The 18,567-nt window shown below is 40.4% G+C and overlaps 1 protein-coding gene across 4 annotated transcripts in view; it reads left to right on the top strand.

Annotated features, from left to right (window-relative positions):
* Positions 1–18,567, top strand: part of NCOA7 (nuclear receptor coactivator 7) — a 157,165-nt gene that overhangs the window by 73,454 nt on the left and 65,144 nt on the right. For all 4 annotated transcript variants that reach the window (XM_005684484.3, XM_018052951.1, XM_018052949.1 and 1 more), the window contains one exon: positions 3,785–4,005. In XM_005684484.3, coding sequence (XP_005684541.2) covers positions 3,785–4,005 — 221 coding nt within the window. The remainder of the gene's footprint in view (positions 1–3,784; positions 4,006–18,567) is intronic.

Below are 18,567 nucleotides of genomic sequence, written 5' to 3'. Positions count from 1 at the left end.
TTTAGTTCCTCTTCACTTTCTGCCATAAGTGTGGGGTCATCTGCATATCTGAGGTTATTGATATTTCTCCCAGCAATCTTGATTCCAGCTTGTGCTTCCTCCAGCCCAACGTTTCTCATGATGTACTCTGCATAGAAGTTAAATAAGCAGGGTGACAATATACAGCCTTGATGTATTCCTATCCTGATTTGGAACCAGTCTTTTGTTCCATGTCCAGTTCTAACTGTTGCTTCCTGACCTACGTACAGATTTCTCAAGAGGCAAGTCAGGTGATCTGGTATTCCTATCTCTTTCAGAGTTTTCCAGAGTTTGTTGCAGTCCACACAGTCAAAGCCTTTGGCATAGTCAATAAAGCAGAAGTAGATGTTTTTCTGGAACTGTCTTGCTTTTTCAATGATCCAGCGAATATGAGCTTCCTTTTCTAAATCCAGCTTGAATATCTGGAATTTCATGGTTCATGTACTGTTGAAGCCTGGCTTGGAGAATTTTGAACACTACTTTACTAGCGTTTGAGATGAGTGCAATTGTGTGGTAGTTTGAGCATTCTTTGGCATTGCCTTTCTTTGGGATTGGAGTGAAAACTGAACTTTTCAAGTCCTGTGGCCACTGCTGAATTTTCCAAATTTGCTGGCATATTGAGTGCAGCACTTTGACAGCATCATCTTTTAGGATTTGAAATAGCTCAACTGGAATTCCATTACCTCCACTAGCTTTGTTTGTAGTGATGCTTTCTAAGGCCCTCTTGATTTCGAATTCCAGGATGTCTGGCTCTAGGTGAGTGATCACAGGATCGTGATTATCTGGATTGTGAAGATCTTTTTTGCATAGTTCTTCTGTGTGTTCTTGCCACCTCTTCTTAATATCTTCTGCTTCTGTTAGGTCCATACCATTTCTGTCCTTTATTCTGCCCATCTTTGCATGAAAAGTTCCCTTGGTATCTCTAATTTTCTTGAAGAGATCTCTAGTCTTTTCCATTCTGTTGTTTTCCTCTATTTCTTTGCATTGATCTCTGAGGAAGGCTTTCTTATCTCTCCTTGCTATTGTTTGGAACTCTACATTCAAATGGGAATATCTTTCCTTTTCTCCTGTGCCTTTTGCTTCTCTTCTTTTCATAGCTATTTTTAAGGCCTTCTCAGACGATTTTGCCCTTCTTATTACCCCTTAGGTAAATGTTAAAAATGTGTTTCCATGCTTTGAAGAAGGATTTTACAGTGGGCTTCCAGAACTCACAGTATGATTTCCAGTTACAAAGTCAAAATGTTCCAGTCATATTTATAACCTCCAGAGAAGCAAATACCTGTAGTTTTCTAGTCAAAACAAAAGATGTAACTGATTGTAAAATCACGGAAGTGTTAAATTGTACTCTGTCTTCTGTTACGCAAGTTTGGTATTGCTATTATGTAGCTTTTTTTTTTTTTTTTTCAAATATCAGTATGTTTGTCTCTATGGCTTGACAATAAAGGTCTGTGTGGAAAAGGGGGAAAGTGAATGAAACAATGTATCCCATTTTGTTATTTCCACCTGTGAAAAACAGTCTCTAATGAGATGTCCCCAAACAGTGCCGCTGTTCATCAAAACATGTGCCCTGGATCTGAGTGAGTTTAATTATAATGGGAACAGTGAAATGAGGACATTTAGATCAACTTACAGTGGCAAAATTCAGAAGATTAAGAAGCAGCAACTATCTCAGGCTGCTAAGAACTAATTTTGGAAATCTCTTTTCTCTCCTCCCCGGAAGGAATCATTTTAGGAAGTGGGCAGTAACATTCATCTCAGGCATGTTTTTGCTAAGCCAGTACATCAGAACAAGATTAGCATGTCCTTCTGGATACGGAGATCAGCTATCTGTATAGACCTCCCTAAACAAAGAACTGATCTCTGTGTGATACCTAGGTTGTGCATGCGTGCTGAGTCATGTCCAGCTCTTTGTGACCCCTTGGACTGTAACGCACCAGGCCCCTGTGTCCATGGCATTCTCCAGGCAAGAATACTGGAGTGAACTGCCATTTCCTTCTCCAGGAGATCTTCCCAATCCAGCGATTGAACCTTCATCTCCTGCATTGGCAGGTCGATTCTGTTACCACTGAACCACCAGGGAAGCCACCACTGTATATTAATTTCAGCCTCACACAGAAATCTTGATTAAGAAATTGTTTTATTAGGAGCATTATCTGACTCACCTTTGCAAAGAGCTACATACTGTTTTACCTGAAAAAAAGCAGTTTAAAATGTGAGGGTACAAAATAAAAATGTGTTTATTGGGTATAATTCCTTTTTTATGAGTTTCCCATTTTGTTTAGATTGTATTCTTGTTTGTTTTTTAACAAGTAAACCTAAAGAGAGAGCTAAACTCAGAGATGGGGAGTATATCCATCTATGATTTTTTTTTCTAGCTGTCCTTTCTCATATGCCATATACTTTTTTATTAGCCAGTGAAACTATAAGAACTTGCCTGCTCAGTGTTGAATGAATGACAGCCTAGTTGAAATATTTGTTGGAACATGAGACTGTTATCTCGAAAGCTAAGTGTGTTGTATACGATGCCATCCTTAGTTCTCATGTCATCCTATGATTGTATTGGGGTATATACTACTGTGTGTGTGTGTTCTATTGTTGACATATTATTTCAATTGATCCTGATAAAATATTGCATTAGAAAGCCAAGCCTCAGTGACTTTAACTTTTAAATTGATTTGGCCAACATTACAGAGCAAAGCAACATAAAATCAAACTTTGTCCCTTTCTGATCCTAGTTATCTCCTTTTCTTCCCAAAACATTTCCTCATCCATTGCCCAACATCAAATTTTATAGATGTGCAAGGGAGTAAAGGAGGTAGACATGTGTGTGAAAAAGCTGACTGTGCCTAGATAGAAGAGGGGAAAAGGATCCCAATTTAAAAAATGTTCATATATGACCAGCCTGTCTCATACAGTGGAGGCCCAGGCCATCACTCTTTACATTCTGGGAGGTAAAAACATTCTTAAGGACTAGCGAGTACAGAATGATATGTCAGTTAATCAGAATGATACATCAACTGGAAAATATTTTGAGTTACTGGATTTCAGTGGATTATGGTAAACCTTTTACACATCTTTGAGGAGTGAAAAGTTGAAAATGTCAAATAAGTTAATGTTATCAGTCAGCTTTTATATTAGTAATTATACTAAGTTGATATTGTCATTATGGCATTGTCTATCCCAAGAAGTTCAGCTCTTTCTTATTACTATCATAGGTATAAAGGAAAAGAATTACTCAAACCTGAACCAGCTCACACCTTGACAAACCTTTATATTCAGTGTGTGAGTCAATTATAAAGGATTTGTTTTTCATAAATATGCTTGCTCATCAGGCTAAAGGTACCCTTGAGACCAGAAACAGTTAAAAAGTAACACACTAAACATGGCATGATAGTAAAGTAGCTGTACATTGTGATAAAAAACATACCCAATGTCTTATAGCCTGCAGAAGAATCTAGTATTTCCTCAGGTCTAAAGCATCTCCCAGTGATGTTTTTGAGATATAAATATTGAGGACATAAAACAGAGGAAAGGCCACAGATCTCCATAAAAGAATTTTTAAGTGATTAAAAAACAAAAAACAAGAGGAAAGTATAATTAACAATAATATATAAAAATAAACAAAAATGGAAAAAACTCAATAATATAAAATGTTTTCAATATCAGTTAATTAGTTTCTCAAAGCCCAATAGCATGAAATTAATATAATTTCTCTTAGCAAAGTATTTTTCTAATGTTTTTCCTATTTTTTCCTTCTCACCCTTAGATTGAAAAAGAAAAAGCAAGCCAAACAGAATGCAGAGACAGCCTCAGCTATGGCTGCAAGGACTCATTCTGGAAAAGAAGATGCTAGTAAAGTCATTTTAGAGCAAGACAAGTGCAACATTGCTGTGGAAGAGGAGTACATTACTGATGAGAAAAAGAAGAGAAAAAGTAATCAGTTAAAGGAGATCAGGCGCACAGAACTAAAGAGATATTATAGTATTGGTGAGTATTGGTGGCAACTCGGCAGTATTTTCATTTTAAAACTGTAGTAATTTTTAAAAGATGATAATTTGTTACTGGTAATAGTATATCATGTTATAGTAGTGTAGTGTTAGTTGTTCAGTCGTGTCTGACTCTTTGCGACCCCATGGACTGTAGCCCTCCAGGCTCCTCTGTCCGTGGCATTCTCCAAGCAAGAATACTGGGGTGGGTTGCTGTTCCCTTCTCCAGGGTGTCTTCTCAACCCAGGGATCGAACCTGGGTCTCCTGCATTGCAGGCAGGTTCTTTACCATCTGATCTACCAGGGAAGCCCATATAATATTATAATGTGCTCTGTAATAATCATGAGAGCGAGAGGTGGAACTTGAGGACTTTAATATTTGTTACTCTTGCACGGGTGCTCAGTCATGTCTGACTTTTCATAACCCATGGACTGCAGCCCACCAAGCTCCTCTGTCCATGGGATTTCCCAGGCAAACATACTGGCGTGAGTTGCCGTTTCCTTCACTAAGGGATCTTCCCAACTCAGGGATCTCACCTACATCTTCTGAGGCTCCTGCATTGAGCCAGGTGGGAAGCCTGATACAGTAGTAACAGTTTATTGAGCAGCTTCTATGTGCTGCCAGGCCTTGTTTTATTGATAAAATCTTATATAAAGAGAAGTACAGTTAAATAAGATTGATGTGTCTTATTTCATCTTATCTTCTAGCATCTAGCACAGTGTCTAAAACAGTGTCTGCTCATAAATATTTATTAAATAATGGTCACTTACCCTGTATGAGAAGTATTTTTCTTAATGTTTATAGACATATCCATAGAAGTCTTGGTAGAAATGCCTGCACAGTTTGGTATCAGCTAGGCAATAGGAAATGGAGGAGACGTGGCCTGGCATCCTTAAATTAAAAAGAAAACAAAAGACCACGACGATGATGACTTGGAAGTTGTAGTTAAGAGCCCTCTTAAGATGAATCCACAGGGTCATACAGTGTCTGAGGATGATCGTTGCGTCTGTAGTTGTGACTTGTCTAGCGTGATGGAGGTCATGCTCCTGTTTTGCTTTACCATGCTTCTCATGCCTGCTGATCCCGTCACAGGCAGGCCTGAAGTATGTTCAGAGGTCTCCTGCATTGCAGGCAGAGTCTTTACCGTCTGAGCCGTCAGGGAAACCCCCTAAAGAAAGGGAACCAGGAGATGAAACTTGGTGTGATGCAGATTACGGTGTACGAAGACTGCGAGGCTCAGAAGACTAAGGAGGTCTCTAAGGATGAACTGCAGTCCAGTATATGAAACCTGGGCTGGTAGCAGGCACTTGGTGCACAGGGCCCCAGACTTGGTCCCAGTTAATGCCAGTTACCGGGGGACAGATCTGGTCTGTGTATTTAATATAACTTTCTGCTAGTTCTCATCAAAGATATAGGTGGGCTGCCATGGGAAGGTTATAAGCGAGGTTTTGCTAACATTGCTTCGACAGAGGCAGAGGCCTTCTGCTACAGAAAACCTGCCTGCTTTTAATCTGAAGCCATCCAGCATTTTATGAAAAGCTATAACTGTAAATGTTTTGAAAAAGATTTCTGTGTGATTAATAAACTCCCTCTTAAAATTTGAGTATTATCTCAAAAAGAGAAACAGGGGTAAGCAAAATGGCTTCTCACATCTTTTACAGTGTACACACTGGACATTTGAAAATGTGTGGTTTTTACAGCCACACAGTTTAAAACACTCTCTTCTCATCCTACTTTAAATGCTGGTGCTTACAAAGTATTTTAAAATCGAGACATTTTGCTCCGTAGAGTTTCCCTGAAGGAAGCTGACAGAGTCCTTTCCATTGAGATCTCTCTTTGCATGATGCTCTACTCACTTCAGCTGATGCATTAGCCTAGCTTTTTAGCGTGCTGTACTCTGTTGTGTGCGTAGCAGTTTGAAGCAATACCGTTCACTCTGTTGTTGTTGTTCAGTTGTTAAGTTGTGTCCAACTCTTTGTTACCCCACGAACTGCAGCACACCAGGCTTCCCTGTCCATCACCAACTCCCGGAGTTTGCTCAAACTCATGTCCATTGAGTCGGTGATGCCATCCAACCATCGCATCCTCTGTTGCCCCCTTCTCCTCCTGCCCTCAGTCTTTCCCAGCTTCAGGGTCTTTTCCAGTGAGTTGGCTCTTTGCATCAGGTGGCCAAAGTATTGCAGCTTCAGCTTCAGCATCAGTCCTTCTATTGAATATTCAGGGTTGATTTCCTTTAGGATTCACTGGTTTGATCTTGCAGTCAAAGGGCCTCTCAAGAATCTTCTCCAACACCACAGATCGAAAGCATCAATTCTTTTTTGCTCAGCCGTTTTTATATAAGTCCAACTCTCACATCCGTACATGACCACTCAAAAAACCATAGCTTTGACTAGATGGACCTTTGTCAGCAAACTAATGTCTCTGCTTTTTAATACTGTCTAGATTTGTCATAGCTTTTCTTCCAAGGAGCAAGCGTCTTTAAATTTCAGGGCTGCAGTCACTGTCTGCAGCGATTTTTGGAGCCCAAGAAAATAAAGTCTGTCACTGTTTCCTTATTTATTTGCCATGAAGTGATGGGACCAGATGCCACAATCTTAGTTTTTTGAGTGTTGAGTCTTAAGCCAGCTTTTTCACTTTGACCTTCATTAAGAGACTCTTTAGTACCGTTCACTCTACTCTTTACTTAATTTTTTAAACATTTATTTATTTTTTAATTGAAGGATAATGGCTTTACAGAACTTTGTTGTTTTCTGTCTAACGTAAACGTGAATCAGCTAGAGGTCTACATACTTAATTCTTACTAGACTTCACCAGTCACCACAGTCATCATTTCTTGCAGAAACCCCACTCTTTCCCTGGACAGGTTAGACTTCCCTTCTGTATTCTCATCATGGATTTATTTACCTTCTTTCCTGTTTGTAGACTGGTGTGGATTAGACCCTGTATTATTAGCTTTGTTAGTATCTACTTTACAAGTGCTCTTTAAATGTGCATTGAGAGGATGAACTATACACAAATGAATGAATACTGTGATTGTTTGGACTTTCATGAAAATTCTGGAAGGATATAGGCAACAAAAAAATAGTTGCCTCAGAATTATCCTGTGATTTTATTTGGTGACAGGAACTAAAGAGATGCCATTATAACTTTTCATCTTCTTTGGAGAATGGCACTAATAACTGGTTTGGAGGTTTCAGGCACTTCCTTAGGAGAACCCAGTGCTTACAGAGCACTGCTAGGTTGGCCTCTGAGTCCCAGGGTTCCTTGTCTTTTCCACGTCTTACTCTACCTGCTGGATGCCTGTGTTGGCAGGTTTGCTTGACCTCTCGGGGTGGACCTGGCATATTCCCTGGATTTCCACCCAGAAATGTTGTCTTGTACCACTAGGTGGAGCTTAGACTCAAGTCAAAGGTAATTCCGGTTTAAGTCCTTTTGATGGCACCAGTCTGGGGAGGAGAGATGCTAACATGGGAGGACCTTGTAAGCCACATTTGTTGTTGTTGTTTAGTCCATGGCACCCCACTCCAGTGCTCTGGCCTGGAAAATCCCAGGGACAGAGGAGCCTGTTGGGCTGCAGTCCATGGGGTCGCTAAGAGTCGGACACGACTGAGTGACTTCCCTTTCACTTTTCACTTTCATGCCTTGGAGAAGGAAATGGCAACCCACTCCAGTGTTCTTGCCTGGAGAATCCCAGGGGCGGGGGAGCCTGGTGGGCTGCCGTCTCTGGGGTCGCACAGAGTCGGACACAACTGAAGCGACTTAGCAGTAGCAGCAGCAGTCCACCTCTCTGCGACCCCATGGACTGTGACCTGCCAAGCTCCTCTGTCCGGGATTTCCCAGGCAAAGAATTCTCGAGGGCGTTGCCATTTCCTTCTCCTCGGGATCTTCCCAACCCGGAGATTGAATCTGCGTCTCCTGCAGAGGCAGGCAGATTCTTTACCGCTGAGCCGCCACGGAAGCCCTAGCCACATTAAGGATTTGGATTTTATCCTGTATCTGTGGAAGCCGTTGAGGGAACTCTGTAACTCTCTGTTTTAAGAGGATAAACCAAAGGACAGTGGGTGGAAGTGAGCCTGAAGGCAGGTTGGAGACAGGGGCAGAGGAGAAACAGAACCCTAGGGAGAGAATTTGCTCCTAGAAACCGCATTGTTTGGTCCAGTATGTGAGGGAGAAAAAGGACAGAGTCAAGAATTGGCAAACTTGAAAACTCAAGAAGGAAAATAGTGAATATGTGTTTGGAGGTATTTTAGAGGTACCAAGTAGATTTGTCTAGAGGGGCCTGAATATCAGGTGAAAGGCCTGGAAATTGCTACTTCAAGGTGCAAGGTGAATGCAAATAAAAGACGCAATCCAGGGAAAACAAAGTCAAAACAAAAAGTTAATGGATGACAAATGATAGTGAGTTTATAGAAAAACGGACTAGAAGGATCTGTAAAGGTAGGCTGATTCTTGTTTTCTCTGAGTACAGAAATTACAAAAGAGCTTTGTTTTCTTCATTTTTTTCACATCGCATAGTTTAAAGTTATTTTTAATACCAGTCACAAAATTATAGTGAACTGAATAATATAACAGAGCAAACCCAAGGGCTTTAGAAAAAGAACATTAAACATATGTAAAGTTCTATCATCAATATAAAATGATTGCTTCCTGTTGGTGTCTGTTTCCACGTCTGTAATATTACCTACTTGATTTAAGGAAGCATATTTTGACAAAATAATATTTTTAGCTCTTTAGATTTATCTGTGCCTCGTGTAAGCCTTGGATAGCAATTCCTTACTCCTACCACTTAGAAGAACACAAGAGCTAAGATGCTGATAAAAGATGTTATGGAAAGACCGAATCACGAGAATTGCCTGTAACAAGATGATAACCACCTCCAAAAATGCTTTGTTTTTGAGGAGGGGAAATAGGAGTAATTTCCTGAGGCAGATGGCATCAGATAAATGGAGACCTAGCACCTACTGTAGCACCAAGCACATGGCAAGCATCCCAACAAAAGCTTCTGATGTAAGTGAGCTCAATTCTTCTGTGCCTGCCCTGGTATTTACTGATACATAGAGCTCCTTACTCAGTTATTCTGTTTATTTATATAAACCCTTAAGGAATTGTTTGAACACAGTATGTTTTTACAGTTTTATATTTTAATAATATGTTAGTATATTTTTCAAAATTTGCTGTTGCAGTTATATTTGACACAAGTAGTAGTAATATTTACATATGTTTCAAAAGATGTTTGGTCCATATCACAGTATCAAAATATATTGAGTGGCATGAATTAAATATATCTCAAAATCCTCTTATATTAAAGGAATACATTATTCCTTCACAGTAGAAGAGTATACATCTTTGCTTCTATGGAAATGAAGATAGGAATGGGAATTTTATAAATGTGGATACTGTCTCAGTGGGAAGTTCTTCAAACTGAAACATAGATATACAGATGTAAGACCTGAAAGAGAAAAGTTTTATAAATATGGGAGGCAAGACTAAATTGGAATAAAATAAATCACTATGTTTTTGTAGTGTGTTTATGTAAAAGATTAGTAAGAATCCTGAATGGTAAAGTAGATATTTTAAGAGAATTAGGAGGTGATTTTGACAAATAGAAAGCACTTAGGTTTGAGTATGGTTAGTTTTGTGGTTACAGCAATAAAGATTTATTTAGAGAAAACCTCTGCAGTATAAAGAATGAATTTAGCTTTTCAACAATAAATCTGTAAAGTGTAAAGCATTTCAAACTGTAACTTTCTCTGCTGAGTTCAAAAGAAACTTAACAAGAGTAAAAGAAATGAAATTCTCCACTTTTCCTTTGTTAAACATTTTTGGGGTTTGCCACACAATGAAAGTAAGCAACTACTGAGTTATTTCTCACGATGGCAACCCTAAGACTTTTCCTCATACAGATTATTTTTCTTTGGGGTATTTTTTAACCATACATGTGAAGATTTCCCATCTGTCATTTATCGTTGCTTCACTTTGCAAGTTCAGAAAGCCAAAGCTGTGCTGTTTTGATCAGTTAATTCCTATACATTAAAGTAGGTCAAACCACAGACATACAGTAGCATTACTCTTCTGTTCAAAATCAATGTTCATTCTCCTACTCTAGAGTTCAAATTAAAGGGTTAAAATGGACTTTGATGTGGAAGGATATCAAGACCCTAATTCATAATTTTTTAACATCAAGCAGGATACTTGAAGGACTAGGGTATAACATAAATTGAAATGATTAAGGTGGAAATCATTGGGTTTGTGCTTCTTGGGGCCATCAAGGAAATCAGACTAATGTTTAAAGTGAAGTCTTCTCATGAAAGCCTAGGTGGTGAACAGGTCCAATCTGATGAATGCCCCGGAAGAGTGCTTTCATGAGCGGAAACTTACAGTTTAGTTCAGTCCAGTCGCTCAGTGGTGTCCAACTCTTTGCGACCCCATGAACCACACCAACTCCCGGAGTTTACCCAAACTCATGTCCATCGAGTCAGTGATGCCATCCAGCCATCTCATCTTCTGTCGTCCCCTTCTCCTCCTGCCCCCAATCCCACCCATCATCAGAGTCTTTTCCAATGAGTCAGCTCTTTGCATCAGGTGGCCAAAGTACTGGAGTTTCAGCTTCACCATCAGTCCTTCCAGTGAACACCCAGGACTGATCTCCTTTAGGATGGGCTGGTTGGATCTTCTTGCAGTCCAAGGGACTCTCAGGAGTCTTCTCCAACACCACAGTTCAAAAGCATCAATTCTTCAGTGCTCAGCTTTCTTTGCAGTCCAACTCTCACATCCATACATGACCACTGGAAAAACCATAGCATAACCAATGACTAGACGGACCTTTGTTAGCAAAGTAATGTCTCTGCTTTTTAATATGCTGTCTAGGTTGGTCATAACTTTCCTTCCAAGGAGTAAGTGTCTCTTAATTTCATGGCTGCAGTCACCATCTGCAGTGATTTTAGAGCCCCCCAAAATAAAATCAGCCACTATTTCCACTGTTTCCCCATCTATTTACCACGAAGTGATGGGACCAGATGCCATGATCTTAGTTTTCTGAATGTTGAGCTTTAAGCCAACTTTTTCACTCTCCTCTTTCACTTTCATCAAGAGGCTCTTTAATTCTTCTTTACTTTCTGCCATAAGGGTGAAAGTGACCTGCATATCTGAGGTTATTGATATGTCTCCCGTCAGTTTTGATTCCAGCTTGTGCTTCCTCCAGCCCAACGTTTCTCATGATGTACTCTGCATAGAAGTTAAATAAGCAGGGTGACAATATACAGCCTTGACATACTCCTTTTCCTATTTGAAACCAGTCTGTTGTTCCATGTCCAGTTCTAACTGTTGTTTCCTGACCTGCATACAGATTTCTCAAGAGGCAGGTCAGGTGGTCTGGTATTGCTATCTCTTTCAGAATTTTCCACAGTTTATTGTGATCCACACAGTCAAAGGTTTTGGCATAGTCAATAAAGCAGAAGTAGATGTTTTTCTAGAACTCTCTTGCTTTTTCAATGCTCCAGCAGATGTTGGCAATTTGCTCTCTGGTTCTTCTTCCTTTTCTAAAACCAACTTGAACATCTGAAAGTTCATGGTTCATGTACTGTTGAAGCCTGGCTTGGAGCATTTTGAGCACTACTTTAGTAGTATGTGAGATGAGTGCAATTGTGTGGTAGTTTGAGCATTCTTTGGCATTGCCTTTCTTTGGGATTGGAATGAAAACTGACCTTTTCCAGTCCTGTGGCCACTGCTGAGTTTTCCAAATTTGCTGGCATATTGAGTGCAGCACTTTCCCAGCATCATCTTTCAGGATTTGAAATAGCTCAACTGGAAGTCTATCTCCTCCACTAGCTTTGTTCGTAATGATACTTCGTAAGACTCAGTTGACTTCACATTCCAAGATGTCTGGCTCTAGGTGAGTGATCACATGATCGTGATTATCTGTGTCATGAAGATCTTTTTTGTACAGTTCTTCTGTGTATTCTTGCCACCTCTTTTTAATATCTTCTGCGTCTGTTAGGGCCGTAGCATTTCTGCCCTTTATTGGGCCCATCTTTGCATGAAGTGTTCCCTTGGTATCTCTAATTTTCTTGAAGAGATCTCTAGTCTTTGCTATTCTATTGTTTCCCTCTATTTCTTTGCAGGACAGCTTGTTATATTTAAGCAGAAATACTGGGAAAACTGCACTTAAACTGTGGCAAATATTTGCAGGTTATGGATTAATGGTAAAATTAAATAGGCGAAAAAATAAAAACCTTAACAAAATGTTCCCTACAAAGGAGCAAAGAGGAGAGGCACAGACTTCTCCACAGCAGCGAACAGCAGAGGAATTAAACTTCTTCAGAATTGTGAAGTGAAAGTTGTTTTCCAGGTTCAAAGATAACAGGACATCCTCAGACATACTAAGGTCTCAGGAAACAGACCTTTTGTGTCATACCTTTCTTAAAATAAAGTTACTGTGCGGGAGTGATGTTCTTTTCCGAGACGCATGTCGAAATGTAGTCCTCAAGAAGGAAAAAGTCATTGTATAAGAGAATTGTTGGTGGTCAGTATTGTAACTAATTAAACATAAAATTTAAAAATACATAATAATGATTGTAAATGTGGCTTTAAATATGACTATAAAAAGGCAGCACCATTCTTTTTTCCAGCTTTATTGAGATATAATTGACATTAAATTGTGCAGGTTAATGTATATAATATGCTGATATATGGATATATTGCAGAATGATTACTGCCCTGGCATTAGCTAATGCCTTCATTTGGTCACATAATTCCCATCTCTTTTGCGTGGTGGGAACATCTAAGATCCACTCTCTCAGCAACTTTTAAGTGTAACGTACAGTATTATTAACTGTGATCGCCACGCTGTTCACCTGATCCTCAGAACCTATTTGTCTTATCATATCCCTGGAAGTTTGTACCCTGATCAGCGTCTCCCTGTTTTCCCCCGCCCTACCAGTTCCTGGTAATCTGGCTGAGTTTTGCTCAAGGGAAACTCCTTCCTTTTCCTCTCACAACTCCAGCCCTCCCACTAACACAGTGTATTGTAATCCGTTCTAGTCCCTGAGCAGAGCAGCTGTGTCTGACGGAAGCTGCCGTGCTCTGAGTTCAAGCTGAGAGTCCAGTCCTTTCAGGATCATGGCGCTCTGCAGCATGCAAATCTTGTTTCCTGCTCGGTCCTTGTGTGACATCCGCTTTGTATTATGAGAAATCTCACTGTTGGTCAAACGCTCCAATGTAGTTTGGGAGAAGGACAGCAGTTCAGACTCAACAGGGTTAGTGGTTTTTCAGTTGGAGTGATTTTGAAAAATCAAGTTAGAACTGAACTGGGGAGTTTGCAAAGGAAAAACACTGACGGGAGGAAAGTGATTGAGTCTTTTTTGGAAGGCAGTCTGGTCACTTTTATCAGTTTTACTTTTGCACACTCTTTGACCCAACAGTTCTTTTTGCAGAAGCTTACCCTAAGGAAATGATCGTGCGCGTCGATAGATTTGACCACAGAGACTATCACAGCATTGTTTAAAATAGTGGGAAAATTAAGATAACATCAGTAACTTAACATGGAATGCTATGTGTCATTTTTTAATGATGAAGAAAAACAGTTGACGACGTGGGAGATTTTCACAAAATACTGTTACAGTGGAAAGGCAGGTTGGCAATAGAAATAGACTGTGATTCCATTTTTGTTTAAAAGAAGGAAAGCTGCTGAAAGTACATTTACCAGAAATCAGATGTTTCTCTCTGAACCAGGGTAAAATGCTGCTGCTGCTAAGTCGCTTCAGTTGTATCCGACTCTGTGCAACCCCATAGATGGCAGCCCACCAGGCTCCCCCGTCCCTGGGATTCTCCAGGCAAGAACACTGGGGTGGGTTGCCACTTCCCTTCTCCAATGAAAAGGAGTGAAAGTTGCCACTTTCCCTTCTCCAGTGAAAGTGAAGTTGCTCAGTCTTGTCCGACTCTTCGCGACCCCATGGACTGCAGCCTACCAGGCTCCTCTGTCCATGGGATTTTCCAGGCAAGAGTACTGGAGTGGGGTGCCATTGCCTTCTCCAGGGTAAAATGGGTGATTGATATTTTCTTCTTTTGTTCCACTGTATTTTCAAATGACCACAGATAGTTTTGATTCATATAGAATTGTTTTTCACATTTCCTAAAATTTCTCCTAAGGCTGAAATTTACTCGGTTAAGGCCTTGATCTATTTATACAAAAGAAAAAAAAGACATTTTGAGAAATTTTTTTCAGAGGGTGGGAAAGAAGGTGGGAAGGTGAGGAGAAGCAGCATGAGACATGAGGGAGAGCAGAAAGAATGTTTTGGGTGAGTGTCTGCTGTGGGCTAGATGCTCTGTTTCATTATTTAATGTGCTAATCATCACGATCTACTGCAGGCAATGGTGGCCTGTTTTGTAAATGAGAGAATCTAGAAGCTGAAAACCTTTCAGACAGTCCCCCTTCGGCTCTGCATGAAGCCGGGTTCAAGCCCAGCTCTGTGGTACTGAAGCCCGAGTGAAGCCTCCCTCATCTTTCTTGCTTTCCCCTCAATCTACTGTGAGAGAAGAATAAGGCAAGAGTTAAATAACATTTTCATGTCTTCTCCCCTGCCCCAAGAACATTGTTATATCTTAGTGGGGAATAAAAAGGTGACTATGCATGGAATTTCCTTTTCGTCTGAGCTGTAATGAATATGATGATAAGGTTGAAAGTTCTCACTTAATTACCTCACCCAGTCACATATGTAGTTACATTCAGAACACTCACTGATTTTACAACTAAATCAAATGCTGAGAGAAATAACTGGTTCCTCGGAGTCAGGATGAGACTAGTTCATTTCTTCCACAGCCTCGTGTTGGTGGTATAGTGGTGAGTCTTCGTTCATTCTGCAGACAGGTGAGGGCGTGATCAGAGCGGAGGGTGGTACTGGGCTCTGAAGTAGAATGTTCTGTGAGAGACAGCTCCTCCCCTGCCCTTCTTCCAGCCTAGGTTTTACTTCAGCGTGACTCATTTTAGTCAAGGACTGTAGTGCTTGTGATGTGCTTGAAGGAAGGTAAATAACACCTACTGAAGACAGTCCCTTTGTGTCAACAGAGGATGAAACACGGTGTTCACACTGAGTACAGAGTTCTTCCTCACGTTCCCACCCTCTCCAGGCTCTTTATGGAGCATGGCTATCTAAAATTTATTAATGGTTTATGATCAGGTATTCCAGAAGTTACCCTTAGAATGCTAAACAACAATATCGAATATTTTAATTGCACTCTTGACTGAGGCAGGCTAGTGATAACGGAAAGTGTGTATCACCAATAGAGAAAATGTGACATCTTTAAGCAAAGACAAGTCCTGTGTTTTCTTCAAGAATATTTATGACTTGACATTTTACTCTTAAATCTTTAATTCATCTGTTTTGACCTCAGAGTGATATGGTTTTATCTCCAAACATTAGCTAGTGCTCACCATTATCATTTAATAATAGTCCTTAAGGTTTCCTGAGCCCTTTCTTTGCACTTTGTGGAGTGCTTTACCTGATTGAATTGCCTTATCTAATCCTTACAGTAACTCTCTGGGAGAGTCCAATTGGCATTTCCCATTTTACACCCTAAGAAGCTGCCTTAAGTCACTTGTCCAAGGTCACGCAGTGAGTCAGGGACAGACAAGGATTCATTCTGTGTGCCTGATGCCAGAGCTTCCACTATAACATGAAGGTAGAAATTTATGTGAAAACTAAGCCTTTTCTTACTGGTTTTAAAGGTACCTTTATTTTACATGAAATTCTTTCAATACCAGGCTTCCCTGGTAGCTCAGATGGTAAAGAATGTGCCTGCAGTACAGGAGACCCAGGTTCAATCCCTGGGTTGGGAAGATCCTCTGGAGAAGGAAATGGCACCCCACTCCAGTATCCTTGCCTGGGAAATCCCATGGACCAAGGAGCCTGGTGGGCTGAGGTCCATGGGGTCTCAAAGAGTCGGACACGACTAAGCGACTTAACACACACCCTTTCAATATAGCTCTGGTTTTTGGTTGTTTCCCCACAATGTTTTAATTGCTATGACTTTATAATCGTGTGTTTTAACAAGATACAGTGTTGTTGTTGTTTAGTCTCTCCATTGTGTCAGACTCTTCTTAACCCCGTGAACTGCAGCACACCAGGCTTCCCGGTCCTTCACTGTCTCCTGCAGTTTCCTCAAACTCATGTCCACTGAGTCAATGATGCCATCCAACCATCTCATCCTCTGTTGTTCCCTTCTCCTCCTCCTCCTGCCCTCAATTCCCAGCATCAGGGTCTTTTCCAATGAGTCAGTTCTTGACATCAGGTGGCCAAAGTATTGGAGCTTCAGCATCAGTCTTTCCAATTGAATATTCAGGGTTGATTTCCTTTAGGATTTCCTTTTGGATGATATAGTATACCTACCCTCATTTCTCTTTCAAAAATAATTTTGGATAATCTTCTATATTATGCTTCTAATCTTATATATTTATGCCTATTTATCAATTTGACTTATTTCCTTTCTCAGAAATTTTGTTTTAAATTTTTACCTAAATTGCATATGATTTAAAAGTTAATTTGAAGAGAAAGATATTTATAAGAATGATGTTTCCTATTAGGAACATTATATGTACTGCCCTTTATTCAAGCTTCTGTTTATATACTGCAGAGAACCTTTAAAACTTTCTTTCTACGTCTCTTGTCATTGTCTGGCTATATTTATTCCTACATATTTCCTAGTGTGATATCATTATGTCTGGGACTTTTCCAATAAGTTTCTATTACAAGTGTAAAACACTGTTACATCTAGTCACCTTACTGAACAATTTTACAATTCCTGAATTTTTAAAAAATTTTATTTATTTAGGCCATCCCGGGTCTTAGTTGCTGCTGCTGCTGCTAAGTCTTTTCAGTCGTGTCCGACTCTGTGCGACCCCATAGACGGCAGCCCACCAGTCTCCCCCGTCCCTGGGATTCTCCAGGCAAGAACGCTGGAGTGGGTTGCCATTTGCTTCTCCAATGCATGAAAGTGAAAAGTGAAAATGAAGTCGCTCAGTCGTGTCCGACTCCTAGCGACCCCATGGACTGCAGCCTACCAGGCCCCTCCGTCCCTGGGGTTTTCCAGGCAAGAGTACTGGAGTGAGGTGCCATTGCCTTCTCTGTCTTAGCTGCTACTCGGGCTTTTCTCTAGTTACAGTGAGTGGGAGCTACTCTCTAGTTGCGATGAGTGGGCTTCTCATTGCAGTGACTTCTCGTTGCAGGGTGAGAGCTCGGTAGTTGCGGTTCCCAGGCTCCAGAGCGCAGTAGTTGTGGCGCACGGGCCTAGTTGCTCCGCAGCCTGTGGGATCTTCCTGGATCAGGGATTGAGCCCACGTCCTCTGCATTGGCAGGTGGATTCTTTACCACTGAGCCACCAGGGGATGTTTTTATGATGTTGGCTCTATAGGTAGATAACTTATCTGCTAATAATCAATTTTTCATTTCTTTCTCTTCAGTATTTAAACTTTTTTATGTGTTGCTTTTGAATGGAGATTCCAGGAAAAAAAAAAAGTTGAGTATAAACTGATAGTAGGAGTTTCTGTATGTATTTTGGTTAGTGTTTTACTTTTTATATTTGCTTTCGATTTCTGCTACAAGAATGCTTCTCAGTTTACTCAGGTATGACTCAGGAGGGTTTAGATATTGGTGCTTAATTTCTAGAGACCATAGGGGAACCAGCGGGTGCCTGGTGTTCATTCTGCACAGGTGTTGCCTTTCAGGGTTATGAAAGGGGACCTCCAGTAAAGGGCAGGGATTCCCTCTTCTCGGATTTCCAGGCTGTCTCCTTATATTTGAAGTGTTTCTGTTTTCATCTCCACTACAAAGTTTATTCTATGACTGTCGATACTTGCGGTTTAGCCTTGCATCACATTATGTTAGCCTCTTTGTTGTAATTTAGTGGGCTGGAAGATACTCTGCCCAGAAGCATTAAAAGCTATGCTAAAAGTGCTCTCAGGCACTTATCTTCTCAGAACAACAGGAAAAAGAAGAATGGATGGAGTTTGTACAGTGCCAATGGGTGTCTCTCCCACTGCAGGCCCTGGAACCCTCTGTAAGGCTGGGGTGGGGGCCTCACTCGTGTGTTAGTTCAGGCTGCATTTAGGTAATTAACAAGCCAGGCAGTCCTGAATGATGTCGTGAAGTCATTCTATTCTCATTCTTATGGGGAAATTGCTTTTGGTGTATATAACCTTTAGGGTTTCACTGCTTTTTCAGAAGCTTATTTCTAATGAATGTCACAGAGTAAACATTCTTCATCATGTTAAGGAAAGTCACTGCTATTCTAAATTTTCTAACAGTTGGATTTTTTTTAATGTTATATTTTTTAAAATATATAATAATGGCTATTTAATTTCATCAGATGCTTTTTTTGGTCATATACCAAAGTGATCAGATAAGGCTTTTCTCCTTTAAACAATTTATAATCATCTATCGCATTAATGCTATATCATTCTAATATTTCTGTATTTAAACTTTAACATTATTAATGTTACTGTTGTTCAGTCACCAAGTCGTGTTTGACTCTTCAAGACCCCATGGACTGCAGCACACCAGGCTTCCCTGT

Source organism: Capra hircus, chromosome 9 (genome assembly GCF_001704415.2).
Source record: "Capra hircus breed San Clemente chromosome 9, ASM170441v1, whole genome shotgun sequence".
NCBI classification, from domain to species: Eukaryota; Metazoa; Chordata; class Mammalia; order Artiodactyla; family Bovidae; genus Capra; species Capra hircus.
Note: the sequence above shows the minus strand (reverse complement) of the source record. Positions and strands in the feature narration are given on the sequence as shown.